At 39.8% G+C, this 16,493-nt stretch overlaps 1 protein-coding gene across 1 annotated transcript in view; it reads left to right on the forward strand.

Annotated features, from left to right (window-relative positions):
* kcnh2b (potassium voltage-gated channel, subfamily H (eag-related), member 2b) overlaps window positions 1-16,493 on the forward strand; it is a 225,380-nt gene that overhangs the window by 19,846 nt on the left and 189,041 nt on the right. The window contains exon 4 of the mRNA XM_017301923.2: window positions 12,309-12,539. Coding sequence (XP_017157412.1) covers window positions 12,309-12,539 — 231 coding nt within the window. The remainder of the gene's footprint in view (window positions 1-12,308; window positions 12,540-16,493) is intronic.

The following is a 16,493-nucleotide window of genomic DNA, read 5'->3' on the forward strand; positions in this document are numbered from 1 at the left end:
AGATAATGATGACATCAGCACTTCTTCACTGTGTCCAGCTACCTTCTCAGATAGGAGGAAATAACTGCATCTCAGAATAACACTGCGTTGAGCTGATTTCTTTTTCTTTTTCTTTTTTTTACATTGTGTAAAAATGCAACACGTTATCAAAGGCTGAGGAAACCAGTCGGGGGATGAATTTAATACGACGTAATATTAGGGCCATTGTAGAAATTTGTATTAGCTTTCAGCTTTTAGGACTTTTCGGATAAGCGTTGCAAAAGATGTGCATTTTCAGATCATATACCCATTTTTATTTTTCAAAAGATAAAAGTCAAAATTAAAGATCATAGTGCTTTGGAGTATTCCTCCCATGGATTTCCTCATTTTGTGCTTAATTATTATTACCAGAACACAGATATCCTGAGTAAATTTGAAAACCCTTTGACTAGGCCATTCCATGAACCTTATTTGAGCCATGCAGAGGTGGAGTTCCTGGCTGTGGATCATTATACTGCTGCAGTATGTTTGACTTCAAGGTCAAATATAACATGAGACTTCAATCTGTCTCATGTTATATTATCAGGACATAGTGACAGTTTTAAAAAGCATGTCAGAAATACATTTTTTATGAAAGTTACATACATATAATACACATACATATTTATCTTAATCCTATGTCTTCCTTTGTTGAAGAGGCTCTTTTAAACAGATTTATTTGGTTCTTTGGGTCTGAATAGTGGAATTAGAATCAGTTTTTCAGAAAAGTTAGTTGGGTTGTTCGCGATCCATCGGCCCTTTTTACCAAATAAGGTTGGTATGGATGAGGTTGTTCCACTTCCCCCCATATAACTAAGGTTACTTTTCTCTGATATAAAATCTGCTGGATGAGCTGAAGCATGCATATAACAACCAGTCCGACAGTTTGAGGTTTCCGTGCGGCACACTGAGAATTCACAGACCCCTGCTTACTTACACAGACACCACATGCCTCCAGGTACTGTGTGACAGATAATACAACAGAAGGACAGCTTAATTCACACCTTCTCCGCATGTTGATTTATGTTTAGACAAGACGGTAAACAGTGGGTTCTTCTAAATAATAGAAACCGGTTTACAGTTAATGAGCTCTGTGAAGATTTTATTCATCTTGTTGTCCAATGGCTCTTTGAGAATCTCCCCGCTAGTCGTAATTTCCCTTGTTTCGCTTTGCCAAATTGTGTTACCTTTGCTATTCCGGTCACTTTGGCAACCTCATCAACCCTTCCAGGTTTTTTTATTTCCTATTTAAAATAAAACATTAATATGTTTGAACAGACCTGTGTTTTTGTCTTTTCCACATTTTGTTCTGGCCACGGTAGGTTTTGTGTTGCCATGGACACAGTGGTCTGGTGCTCTGGCTCCACTTGATTAAAGTTATTCATTTTCATCATTTATTGGCATCTAGAGCCTTTCCTGGGTTCTCCTCATCACAAAGGCATGGCGGCTGTCCAGTTACTCCAACACCTGAATAAATCCTGTAAAACGCTAAATAAATCTCCTGAAAGCTGCAGAATGTGACTTTTATAAGAATAATCCTCCTGTATTTGTTATAACCATGTCATGACGGATCATCTGCTGAAATGTTGAGCTCCTTCAGTTCCTCCCTAAGCTACTATTGCTGTCTGCTGAAATGAAAGATTTCCAGTCAGAAACAACCAATCAGAGCCGGGAGGCGGGTCTTAGTGTTTTCAATCAGTGCTGCTAAAAGTGCTAATGGAAGAGATGACAAGGAAAACTGTTTATTCGCCTTCATCGGTGGCCATTCTAACAAGCCTTAGTTATCATGGCCACCAGTGATTGCGGATAACTAAGAATAGCCGTATTAGCATTAGTTAGCATAATATCATTAGCCTCAGTTAACACAGTCAGCTATTTTGTGGAGAACCACCTGTAGTGCCGTAGCGAGCAAGTTGCAGGATTTGAGCACTAGAGTGATTGACGGCGCTAGGATCCTCCTCCTTGCTCTGATTGGGTGTTTGTGGCTGGTGTATTTCTGCTGGTGGTACTGGGAGCACTGGGAGGAGGCAGAGGAGTTAGATTTTTTTAATAAAACTATCACAACATAATTTTATGATAAAATTACTTTTAATAATAAAATTATATCTAAAAACCATATTTTTAATAAAAGTTCCAAACTGCAGCTTTAACATCCATCCATCCATTTTCCAACACCCTTGTGCTTTAGTGGGGTCGGGAGGGTTGCTGGTGCCGATCTCCAGCTAATGTTCCAGGCGAGAGGCGGGGTCACCCTGGACAGGCCGCCAGCCTGTCACAGGGCAACACAGAGACACACAGGACAAACAACCATGCACACACACTCACACCTAGGGATAATTTGGAGAGGCTAATTAACCTGACAGTCATGTTTTTGGACTGTGGGAGGAAACCGGAGTACCCGGAGAAAACCCACACATGCACAGGGAGAACATGCAAACTCCATGCAGAAAGACCGGGGCCAGGAATCGAACCCAGAACCTTCTTGCTGCAAGGCAACAGTTCTACCAACTGCGCCACTGTGCAGCCCCAGTTTTAACATAGCAAGCTATAAGTGCTCTGTGTTACATTTGCTGTGTTACAGAGCTTTTCATGTGTCAACTCTTCGGTTTCCATGGCAATTGCACAGAAACTGGGTGAACGAAGACGGAAAATCTTTAGCCTGAAGCAAAAACTACCAAACCCAGTCACATAGACCACCATGAACAACCTGCCACGTTTTTCACCTCTGTCCTCCCAACCTGTTTATTCCTCCATCACGGCTCTCTGCCCTCCTGACCCTCATATCCTCTCTTCTTGTCCCTGTAGCTGAAGCGGCGCTAACACACAGGCTTCCCTCCTCGTCCGCCCACACAGCTTTCTCTGGGAGATTCCAGCCATACACACACACGCACACACGCCGTCTAACAGACGACGGAGCGCCCAAGGTCTGGTCTTTGTGAATTATTCAGCGTGCGTTGGTGGGTCTGCACATGCATCAAAGGTCTCTTAAGGCTCATAGGAATGCATCAAAAACTGTTGATTCACATGTTATCACTGAAAATGTAAAATCGCGTTTTGATGTGGAGCAGCAGCAGCAGCTCAACGTTAATCAGCGTTCCCAACAGTTCCTCTTCCTTTAGTTTCTAGTGCTCATTGAAGAGGAATGATGTGAGTGAGGACTGGAGTTTTACAGCCACAGCTGCTTCAGGACGCCTCAACGCCGAGCTGCTTCTCTGTCATATAATCAATGTTGTCTCTATGCAAAGTAACAATTCGTAAAAATCTTTTTAACCCTTGTGTTTACAAATGGGGTCCAAGCGACGCCACACCCGTATCACTTGTATCATTTGCCTCAGTCCTCGCACGCACAAGGGTTAAAGAAGATCTTGCTTAGTAATCGAACATTGAAGACCCTCGCACAATTTCTTGACATTTCAAGAATAAATTTGCTTAATGGAAACAATAAAAAAAAAAAAAAAAAAAGTTTTCCTATAAAACGTTTTGATGCTAGGATGAGGTGTTTTTTTTGTTTGTTTGTTTTGTTTCACAAAACTGCAATGGAGACACTTTTTTCACATCACACCAGTGACATTATCAAACACCTGGATGTTGGCACTGGCATCAACATCCAGAAGAAGAAGAAAACAGGAAGTGATAGAAGGAAAATGGCGTGGCGTTTTTAATGACTTATCACTTGAACCAACTCGTCCTTTTGCGATTTTATTAGCTTTTCTTATTTAATGGAAACACAGCAATTGTGAAGTTGTGTGTCATCAGTGTTGGTAGATTTGCGCACATTTGTAATGGAAACACGGATACTGTAACACAGACCACTACATGCCACCGTCACTGTAAGATAACCTTGATTAAAATCACTGAATACATTTTCAGCCATTTTGTCCTTACAAAATGCAATTAATTAAAAATAATCGAACATAAGTTGCAGTCAGTTTTTAGCTAGACTCTCTGTTAAGTACTAACACATGTTCAAGTCAAACAAATAATAAAAAAAAAATTGTTCACTTGATCCAAGTTGACTGAGTTGTGACTTTACAACCAAACTACATAATGAAATAGTGTACCTTTATTTTACTGTTGGTTGAAAGCAAGAAAAATAAATTGGTGCACACATTGAGAAATCGTATAAAATTGTGAATGTCACATAAATACAATATGGTGGCCTAATATTCTGTCAGTAAATCTTATTCACTGACATCACATGCATGCATTTCTTAAACAACAAACATTCAAAGACGTGTTTTAGAGGATGTCGTGCCGTTTCCTTTTTGACATTTTGATAAGACGAACAGAAACATTGTTCTTTTATGCATATTTTCTTTGTGTAAAATATTTAAAAACGATTATTTCATTGTTCATGGGGCCCTGCTGGTCTGACATGAATGAACCTATGTGAGTTACCAGCTCCACTTGCTTTTGTTTGAGTCTTGGCATCAGATTCACAAAGCAAATGGATCCAAAGGCTGTATTGTAGTTACTGAAACACTTTTCCAAAAGGCAAGAATAATGGAAAGAGCTCATTTAGGGAGTGTGTTTTTAGATCAAATACTTATTAAATATTTACACAAATAAATCAGTTTATTTCTGTAAATGTAATGATTTATTTTATTTACAGCCATACATTTGAGTTTGAAGCATCACTTCTGTGGAAGACAGTAGAATGATGTCTGACAACTATCAGAATTGTAATGAAACGACTGAAACAATTCAGTCACTTTAGGTAAACGTTAAAGTCTTTTGGTGTCAGTGACAGAATCTTAATGGTCTCCTGTTCTAGTCAAAGTCTTTTATATATATTTTTTCTTCCTAATCAGTCTTTCTGTTAGTTATGTCTAGACCGCATAGTTAAAGTAAATTCAAATGTTTTTGGTCCCAAACAGAGGGATGTGTCCTCACTATGGCAAAGAGAAATCAGGAAGTAATGCATGTGCTGTATTTTTCTGACCATCCTTCCTTAAACTTTACATGGACTGATTAGCTGTAAATAATTTGCTTTTGAAGAAATTATAAATTTTCCTGAATAATGAAAAGTTTGTTGAAGAATGGATACTTTATATGTGTTAATATCAATTTGGCTACATTAGGTTAATACTAGATTTAAACCAACCAGGTCTGTTATGAAATGTTTTTTTTTTTTCTTTTTTTTTTTACATATTTGTAACATTCATGATTATAATAAAAAGAGCAGCAGACTCATGAAGGTCGGCACTTGTCAAAAGCAGCAAACATCTCTGCAGGAGGCGTGTTAAAATAGGAAATCTATTTTCTGTGCTTGGTTCTCCTGGCTTGAATTCAGCTCCCTACCTGCTGCTTTCAAATATTAAATTTTATGTCTGTGAACACGTGAGGAGAAACGGTACCGTGTGACGCGTATTCCTGGTGAAATAATGATAATGTTCCTGCAGGTCCAGCTGCGTCCTGAACACTGAGGAGTGTGAACTTTCATGCAGCAGGTTTTCACATTATACCTGCTGTCTTTTCTGTGCTCTAAAAAACTTATAATATCAGAATAAAATATCAGAAATTTTAAGATTAATTCAAGGACGTTTGTAAAAAAAACTTGGACATTTATGAATTTCAAAAGTAAAAAACATTTTTTGAAAAAAAAAAAATTTTATGAGTTTTTTCCTAGAAAAGTTTTGAGATTATCTTCAAAATGACTGGGTTTTGGTGTACATTTTCTCCACTTTTTTTATTTCTTCCTAAAATGGCCTGAATACTCCATCATAGAATTCTGCATGTTTCAGTTCAGTAAAAAACCAAAAGGCTGACAGCTCATCTGTAGAGCAGGTGTTTACATTAGCTAATTAACCACTGCAGTGTTCATATGATCACTTAATAATCTAAGAAAACCCCACAAAAAAAGCCAGGAAATGGTGTGATGGACTGAATGTTCTGTTCTTTGTGTGGGAAACATTTGCATGTTTTTTTTGGTACCGAGTCCTGATACACTAGTGGAGCTGTTGTCAGTCAGTTGCTATGGCAATGGGTCTGTTAATAGCATAGCCAAGACAGAGAGTGGGAAAAAATAGTAGCGGCTTTAAGTTATTCTTCAACAATTTTTCTGAATTATTTTTCTTTGTCGTGGCGCATTGCCCTGAATTAATAACACCTTCATCTCCAGGTTTCATTTTGTTGCCAGAATTGTTCTAATGCAGCAGGTAAAAGAATCGTCTCTTTGCCCTCCAGTGTTGTGTCCATCCATCCATCCATCCATCCATCCATCCATCCATCCATCCATCCATCCATCCATCCATCCATCCATCCATCCATCCATCCATCCATCCATCCATCCATCCATCCATCAAATTTTATTTGTATAGCACATTTCAGCAGCAAGGCATTTCAAAGTGCTTCACATAATTAAAATAAAAACAGAAATAAACAGTGAGAAAGAGAGAGAGATTAAAAAGAGAAAAAAATTACATCATTAAAACGTCGAAAAGAAAGAAAAAGAAATTAAAAACATTAAAGACATAAAAACATGGAAGACATTAAAACCTGCACTCTAACCCTAATTTAGCCATAAGCAACTCTAAACAGGTGGGTTTTAAGTTGAGATTTAAAAGCACCCAGTGTTTCAGCTGTTTTACAGTTTTCTGGAATAGAAACTGAATGCTGTTTCTCCTCGTCTGGTTCTGGTTCTGGGGATGCAGAGCAGACCAGAACCAGAAGATCTGAGGGGTCTAGACGGTTGGTACAACAATAACAGATCTTTAAGGTATTGTGGTGCTAAACCGTTCAGTGATTTATAAACTAACATCAGTATTTTAAAGTCTATTCTCTGAGCTACAGGGAGCCAGTGTAGGGACTTTAAAACTGGTGTTATGTGCTCTATCTTCCTGGTTTTAGTGAGAACCCGAGCAGCAGCTTCTGGATCAGCTGGAGCTGTTTGATTGATTTATTAGTCAGACCTGTGAAGACGCTGTTACAGTAATCAATGCGGCTAAAGATAAACGCATGGATGAGCTTCTCTAGATCGTGCTGAGACATCAGTCCTCTAACCCTGGAGATGTTCTTCAGGTGATAGAAGGCCGACTTTGTGACTGTCTTAATGTGGCTCTGAAGGTTCAGGTCAGAGTCCATCACTACTCCCAGGTTTCGGGCTGATCGCTGGTTTTTAGTTGTAATAACTGAAGCTGTGCATTGACTCTGGTTCGCTCCTCTTTAGGTCCAAAGATAATAACTTCAGTTTTGTTTCTGTTCAGCTGGAGAAAGTTTTGGCACATCCACACATTGATCTGTTCTAAGCATCTATTCAGTGATTGGATGGGTTCAGAGTCACCTGGTGACATCGTGATGTAGAGCTGTGTATCATCCGCATAATTGTGGTAGCTAATCCTATGTCCTGTTATAACCTGAGCCAGTGGGAGAATATAAATATTGAAAAGAAGGGGTCCTAGGATTGAACCTTGGGGTACCCCACATGTGACCTTTGACCTCTCTGATGAGAAGTTTCCAATTGAAACAAAGAAATCCCTGTTCTTTATGTAAGATTCAAACCAGTTGAGCACTGGACCGGAGAGTCCGATCCAACTCTCCAGTCGATTCAGTAAAATGTCATGGTCAACAGTGTCAAAAGCTGCACTGAGGTCCAACAGAACCAGCACTGTGGTTCTCCCACAGTCTGTATTTATATGAATGTCATTGAACACTTTTACAAGGGCCGTCTCCGTGCTGTGGTGAGCACGAAAACCAGACTGGAAGGAGTCAAAGCAGTTTGTTATTGTTAGGAAGTTATTTAATTGTTTAAAAACAGCTTTTTCAATAATTTTGCTGATGAATGGGAGGTTGGAGATCGGCCTGTAATTCTGCAGTAGTGATTTGTCCAGATTGTTCTTTTTTATCAGTGGTTTGACAACTGCTGTTTTCAAAGCCTGGGGGAAAACACCTGAAGAGATTGATGAGTTTACTATTTGGATCAGATCATTAGCAACCACAGGCAGGACTTTCTTAAAGAAATGTGTGGGTAGGACATCCAGACAGCAGGAACTGGAGCTTAATTGACTTATAATTTCTTCTAGGGTTTTATAATTTAATAGTTGAAATTGGGTCATTTTTCCTGCATTTGTTTTGTTTGGGCACAACATTGGTACTGTCTTTGGAGTGGATATGCAGATTAATCCTCTCCATCCATCCATCCATCCATCCATCCATCCATCCATCCATCCATCCATCCATCCATCCATCCATCCATCCATCCATCCATCCATCCATCCATCCATCCATCCATCCATCCATCCATCCATCCATCCATCCATCCATCCATCCATCCATCCATCTATCCATTTTCTTGACACCCTTGTCCCTTGGTGTGGTCGGGTGGGTTGTTGTGTGCATGTGTGAACAATAATTCCAGACTGTAAGCTTTGTGTTCTCCATTATCTTTCAGCTTTTGTAAATCCCTGCTTCCCTCTCTGACCTGGTGAATTTCTTCTGACTGACTGTTTACATTCAGTGTGAGGCATGAATGCATCCAGATTGTGTTTTATGTCCTTTCATAGATACAGTCTGAGTAATAGCTACCTTTACACATCTGTCTTCTTAAGGGCCTCATTTGGGGAAAAAGAAAATCTTTAGTTATTTTGGCCTTAAATACTCACTAAAAACCATTAATTCACTTATTGGAAAATAAAACATAAGAAGTACACTTGCACACAAACATGTTTCCAGTTTAATATTATCTATTCTTCAGTGTGGCCAGACAAACCCATCAGCTTTTATGAGCCTCTGAGGCCTGCTGCTGCCACTAATTCACAGAGCCAGCCTATCGGGCACATCCGCCCAGTGCTCTCCAGTGTTTCCATGAATATGTGAACATTATGTCTCCTGTGAGTGCAGCCTGTTGAACCTGGAGCAGGCAGAAGGGAAAGATGATGGCTTTCCCTTCTGAAGGAACGAGGCGGAGGCTGTGATAATGTTGTGGGAGAGACGGACAGACAAGGACAGTTTCCTCCAGCAGTCCTGCTCCGCCTGACCTCCACTTTGTGCTGGGAAGACGAGCAGAGACGAGTTTGATTGATGCAGCGTGTGACTGACTGAGTGATTGATGCTCGGTGGGCTGCAGTGTCATGTAAAATCGACATCATGCTATCATGTTATTCCTTCATCAAAAGCAAACGTTGTCAAAGGGCTAATAGAGGAGCCATGTTGTGAAAACCTCCTGAAGGCGGAGTTTCAGAAAGAGCGGGAGCTTTTTAAAGAGAGAGGTCCAATTTGAAGGTGTAAAATCAAAGTCAAATTTCTTTTAAGTCATTTTTGACATTTACTGCAGTGTATTTATGTTGGAGCAGGAATAAATCATCAGAAAGTCATGGTGGAGGCAGGGCCATGGCACGCACACGCGCGCGCACACACACACACACACACCTGCACACACACACCTGCACGCACACACACTCAGATGAAACATTTAAAATGCTCAAGGATGAAAAACAAACTCACAGGTCCTGAATGGGCTGTGAATTTTGAGTTTTTCATCTTTGAAATCAGCAAATTACAAATGTTCAGGAGAAAGCAAATGCAAAAGTGTTTTTATGAACCTTCCTCTCAATAAAGAGCTGGTGTGTATGCGTACCTTCTTATCTCAGGCCTTTGATTTACTGCTTAGAGAAAATCTTCTGAAGAGCCTGATGAAACAAAGAAACACTTCGGTTAAATCTGCCGAGGTTTTCATCATCAGGATGAAAGAACCAGAACCGTTCAGGTAACTTTGATATGCTGGGACGTTTTCACGACAACATGCAGAGTGCTTTACACATTGAGGTGTTGCTGACCCATTGAAGAACCATATCCATTCATATTTTTCTGTAAACTACCACCACCGTGTTGGACTCTTTGGTTCCAGGTTCTTCTTTCAAAAAGTTCCACTTGTGTCTTCTCAGTCTAATTGTAGATGTGTGTGTGTGTGTTTCGTCAGCAGTAAGTTTCACATCACCAGTTCCTTGTTTTCCCTGTCTCTTTCTTAATGTTGCATCATGAACATTGGCCTTAACCAATGCAGGTGGGACGTCACTTTAGACCTTCTGTGTTTTGTGTTAATAAAGTCATTTTGGCAGATTGGTCCACCACTGTTCTGTTTTACTTTATTTGTGGATAATTGTCACCTGTGGTTCCCTGGAGGTCATATCCAATACTTTTCTGACTAATAGATGCAAATAACTGAAATTTAAGGAAATAACTCAAAATCAGTGGAAATGTTCATAAGGATGGCCAGAGTAGGAGGGTAACATTTTTTATCAAAAAATAAAAATAAAAAATAAGCCTTTTTTCCCCCCCTTTTTTTTTTGTCCTGAAGCACCATGTCACCTGTCATTGTATTTCAAACATCTTATTGTTTTGTGGTAAAACTATCTGAAATTCCAGATTTAAAAAAAAAAATGTTTTTATCCATCATGGAGCGATATTTCTATATTTTTGCTGTGTTGCATGCTGACGAGACAGTAAAGACACCCACACACACTCGGTGAGGACGCACATCCAACAGGCTGATTAACAGCTGACGCAGACACAAAGGGCTTTTACATGTAGGAGTTTACAAATGTATGACATGACACCCGAAACAAACGCAGAATAACTCCTTAAAAAGGAGAAAAAGCTCACATCAGATGGATGAATTCTTGATAAACGGCGGGATGTAAATCTGAACAGAAGTGAATAAACTGCTGTTAAAATGAATCCATGAAAACTGAACTGATTCTCTGACATCTTTACTGAGAACAGAGTCTTGCCTCCCTTCTGGTTGTTAGTTTAGCTGTTCTCCTGATCTCCTGAGGACTCTCTGTGATGCAGCTTAATTGAAAACACTTACCCAAGAAACGACCTCAGTGTTCAGGCCATCTTCAGAATCGTTCCTTGTGATGACATCTGGCACGGTACGTTCCTGCCAAAAGGAGAATGTGTGAAACAGCATCGCATCAGTGATGCAGAACACACCGGACAATGGACAATTTAACTCTGCAAAAAAATACAAAATTTTACCAAGTATCCTAGAGCAAATCTCTTGTCACACTTGAAAAAGGACTAAACTAATGTACAAGTAAGTTTTTATTACTTCCATTGGCAGATTTTTTTCTTCTAAGTGGTAAAAAATGTCTTGTTAGAAATGAAATGACGCTCTTTACCTTCAGTCTGAGCCTCAAGCTGCAGGTTCCAGTCGCTTGCATTAGGGATCTCATTTTATTTTATTTTTTATGATCCAAGACATTCAGAACGTTGTGGGATTTTTTGTGTTTTTTGATTTTTGGCTCAACATCTTCAACGCCATTCCTTTGTGAGATGAGCTATGGGTGGGCATTTATCGTATTGTTTATTATTTATCATGATAAATTTATTACCATGGTAAGAATTTTGATTTATCGTTTTCACAATAAATTAAATAAATTTAAATTAATGATTAAAACCACCCCAAAATTGTCTTTACTGTCAGGTTGTTTTTATTTTTAATTTTTTTTACTATTCTTTACTATCTGTTCAATGGGAGCATCGATAAATATGTTTGAAAATATGTTTAAATGCATAAACTGTATGCAGTTTAGTGACACACGTTTTTTGTGACCGATGGCTTGCTGTTGAAAAACATGGGAATGTTTCTCAACAGCAGTATTTGTGTTTTTGTGGACTTTGTAATTGTGCCCCTAAAAGAGAAATAATAAATAGTTTTATTGTTATCACAATAGTACATATAGTGATAAAACTATTTGTACTATAAAAAAAGTTCATGCCACCTCAAAATGGCCTCAAAATGTAAAAAGAATAGATTTATTCAAAAAACTCGAGTAAAAGCAAGAAAAACAAGATAGTTAGCTCTTCATTTAGTGATTGTTGCGCTGAATTTGAGAATAATTAAATAAATTGAGAGAGAAAACATTTAGAAGGCCTAGATATGATTGTTCTGTTAAAACATTTATGATTAATAATTTATGACATTTCAAAGAATTAATATTGTGAAACTTTTCAAGCGTGATAACCTCAAGGTTGAGCAGCTCAACTCATGCTACCACTATTTGCACCGTGCAATGCGTTTTTTCTCAGGATATAAATACATTGTTCTCATCTATTAAAACAGTTGTTTTTCCCCCTGTTTAAAATAAATAATTGGTAATAAGTGGATTTCAAAAGTTCCACTCAACTTCTTCTAAAGTTTGCAGAACATGCATGGACTATTAACTTTTTCTGATTCATGTCTTTACTCTTTTCTTGAGCTACGTGAACAAATCATAGCGGCTGTTTTGTTTAAATATCAACTCCTCCTTAGGAGTTCGTAGTAAAGATTCCTCTCTCCTCTGCCTCAGGTCGGAAGTTCGTCATCGCCAACGCCAGAGTGGAGAACTGCGCCATCATCTTCTGCAATGACGGATTCTGCCACCTGTGTGGCTACAGCCGGGCCGAGATCATGCAGAAGCCTTGCACGTGTAACTTCCTGTATGGACCGGACACCAAGAGGCTGGCCATCGCCCAGATGGCGCAGGCCCTGCTGGGCTCCGAGGAGAGGAAAGTGGAGATCAACCTGTACAGGAAAGACGGTAGGAGAAGGAGAAGCTCTGGGCTTTGTGCCGGTCGGGACTGCAGTTTGTTTTTGTTGGGCGGTCTTTGGGTCTCATGACCTGGAGAAGTTGAATCTGGGGATGAAGTTTGAGTTTTCAAATTTAAATTTTTAACAGATTTGGTTTTAGTTCCAAGCTTTTGGAGAGGAGGTTTCTTTTAAGTAGTAATTGTTTTGTTTGACGTCATTTTTTCTTGGTGTATAAACTACTTTTTTGTTCCATTAGAAGTATTTCAACAAAATCCCACCTCTTTTTTACCTAATTTGTTCGACGGTATATCAAGGCTTTGTAGATAGACAGAAAAAGGAACTGTGAGCTCTGAAAGTTAGAAAAAAATGCTAAAAAAACCTACGTTTCAAAATTTCTGAGTTTCAAGTCAAAAAACTGATTCTCAGTTTGTAAATTTTGCTGTTTTAAAACTGAAAATTTCTGAAATTATTATAAAATTTTGAGGGTTTTATTCAAGCAAATTTTCAACTTGTCATGATCAGAAATTTTTGAATTTTTTGGTGGAAATTTACTAAATTCTTTTTCTGTCCCTAATATGCTGTCACATGTTTGTTTAAATAATAATGTAAAAAAAAGAAGAAAGAAAGACAACTTCAAAGAAGTCTCTCATGTATTTCTGGGAACATAGCAGCTGGATCAGAACCAGATGACAGAACGATAAGTGGCTGTCATGGCGACAAGGAGCCTCAATGGTGCTCGAGTCACCAAGTCTCTGTGTAAAGACCAGGGAGTCTGCTCGATGTTTTCCACCTGCACACAGACACCAAAGCAGCAGAGAAGAAGGAAATTAAAGGTAAACCATGAAGTGGAGATTAGAAACAAAGAGGGCAGATGCAAACATGCAGCCAGTTGTCTCATAGTAGCTTAGGGAGACTTTCTGCCTGTTCAGGTCTGATCTGGGGGAATCTGGTTTTCCAGTGTTTTACTGAAGAGTTGAGATGGGAGTCGTACATCAGAAACCTTTTAGAAAACAGATTGAGGTCATTTTTGGGAGTCAACAACATTCCTGACAAGGGATAAAGTTTACACAGTCAGAACTAATTGCGCATTCCTTTCATACATGTTGGATGGTGATGGAATATGAATCATAAATCCAATTCTGTTTCCATCCCTGTTCTGGTCTTCAGCCGTGGAATTGACGAGGTTGATAACTCTGCTGGTAGCAAGTCAATTTTTTTCAGGTTGTGCTTCACAGATGAAGGGGTCGGCATGATGACCTTATCCCATTAAGATGTAAAAGTTGATTTTCACACAAGTATTTTTTAACATTTTATTTTCTGTGTAAGAGTAATTTGGTCTGGTTTTGGAAGAACCACTCACTAGCTGCATTTCCACTGACCATAAAATTGCACAAATTGGAATTATGAATACAAATTTGCCTAAAGGAAACACGCCATGCTCGGAAATACTCAAATTTTCAGTGAAAAGGTTTTGGTTTTAGATTGAGGATGTTTTTTGTTTGTATCGAAGTTGGTTAATTTCACAAAATTGCAATGGAATCACTTTTCTGCATCACACGTCACATTATCAGTAGCCAGATGTTGCCACTGCCGCAAACCACAAAGAAGACAGGAAGTAGTTGGAGGATGACGGCGGAACATTTTTATTATGATTTTATTACGTGAACAAACTTATTCATGTGTGATTTTAATCACAACTGCGAAATAATGTTTTTTTTTATGATGAAATATTGACAAACTTTTGTGCATATTTGTAATGGAAACACTATTGTTAGTAGTTGAACACACTGAGTTTGTTAGAAATTCTTAATATGGTCAGAAATATTAGAAACCTTTGATCTGTTAAACCAGCTCTGTTATGTAGGGGCCGCATATAAAAACTTTTACTGCGTCAAATGTTGCAAACTGCCAGTTCTATTCAGAACATAACCTCTCAGTGCTTACTCACTGTGACCCCACTGAATCCTCTGTCCCAGTCATCTATAACACACACACACACATGCAGGTAACCCCGGAGGGCCTCCTTCAGGCCCTCAGAGAGCAGCTGATGGAACGCTGTGGACACGCCTCATCCATAATGCACACTGAGCAGAAACACTACGCTGCCTCCTCCCGTCTCCTCTGCCTTCACGTCTCCAGCCTCTGTTTGCTGCAGCCAAACATGGGAGGAGAAATAAAGAGAAAGAGAACCGAGAATATCTCTTTACCCACACCAGGCCGTCTGAATATCATAGAAGTGTGTGTCGAGTAATGATAGATACTACGTTGCCACGACCAACAGGTCCAGCAGATACATAAAAAAGTGGACAAAAACATTAGAAGTCACACACTGCACACACAGGGACGTTGATTTGAACTCATTCATCTGGTGCCACGTCTGGCCCTGGGCCTTGGTGCTGATGGATCTTCTTTCCTGCTGCTGCGCTCAGCTGTCCAGGTCCTGTTGCTCACCAGGTTCATCAGTCAAACTATCCAAGCTAAATGCAGGATGCTCACACGCACGCACGCACGCTCGCTCGCATGCACGCATGCACGCTCGCACACACCAAGAATTAGAACAAAGCTGCTGCTCAACAGTAGCTTGGTACTGGTTACAGTTTGTGGGGTTCTGTTGATCTCCGGGTTGAAACGTAGTTGACATTATTATTAGTATTTAATAGTTCTAGATGTAACAAATCTGCCTCCTGACAGAAAGGGGACAGAATGTTCATTTGTGTTAAGTTGTCCCAGTTTTTTTCTCCTGATCTGACTTCCTAAATCCAGAGTTTCAGAAAGAACAGGAGCTTCTTAAAGAGACAGAGACCCAATTTCAATGTGTTAAATTACAAAGTCATATTTCTTTTGAGTCATGTTTGAAATATGTAAAGCATTGTTATAACAACTGAAGGTAACATAGTTACTTGATCGTGCTATATAACGATACTATGTGTCTGGAAAACACGTAACACTGCCCCTTTAAACAAAAGGAAGAAGGAAAATCCACCAGCAACAGGGATGTGTTTATCAGCTTAGCATGTGGCGAGTTCGTAAAAACGAATGTTTCAGGATGTTAGTGGTGCTGTGTCAACATGTTCCTTGCCCTTTTTCTCCATTGCCGATTGACACTATCTACACCAGTAGTGTCTAAAGTCGGTCCTGGAGGCCCAGCATCCTGCATGTTTTAGTTCTCTCCCTGGTTTAACGCACCTGGATCCAATGATGGCTCATTAAAAGGCCTTAGGAGAACATTGACATACTGAAAAGGTTGTTATTACCACGAGGGAGAGAACTAAAATGTGAAGGATTGCCGGCCCTCCAGGACCGACTTTGGGCACTTATGATCTACACAGTTCCTTTGGGAGATGATCAAGGGATGAACATACTGGATGCCGTTGTGTATTGGCTTACTCACAAGCATATGAAAAACAGTAATAACGCCATCTTGAACTGAAACAATTTGATCAATTTATGACCATTAATTCAGTTGCACCCAGCTGGTGACCTGCTCCACAAGCACAGCGCTGCGAAACGGGGGCTTATCCGGGACATCGCAACCGCTGCTGTAAACTTAACACACCAGGTTTTTCAGTCTGCTCACTTGATTGCTCTGCTGGGTGCCATCATGAAGCAACAATCTTAGGAGATGTCTGTCAGTCAGACTGTGTGGGTGTCCTAAAAGCCCTGTCCTTCGATAATTCAGCACCCAGAGGAGCGGAGAGTCCTGTGTGACATGAGGGGTGCGGCGAAGGGGGGTGGATTGCTTAGCAGCTGTAGCTAAGCAAAGCACTTAAGAGAGCAGGAGGCTCTCGGGAGAGGTTAGCGCTCTGCGCCGTAAATGAGCCCACCTCCACCTAAGAGCACATAATGTTCACACAAGCATGCGGAACACAAGCAGACAGTTGTCGCCCACACAATAACAACAACAACAACAACAACAGCAACAAGCAACACCAGGATTTGGAGCTAAAAGCAAATCCTTCCCCCG

Source organism: Poecilia reticulata, chromosome 20, assembly GCF_904066995.2.
Source record: "Poecilia reticulata chromosome 20, P_reticulata-male-v2, whole genome shotgun sequence".
Lineage (NCBI taxonomy): Eukaryota > Metazoa > Chordata > Actinopteri > Cyprinodontiformes > Poeciliidae > Poecilia > Poecilia reticulata.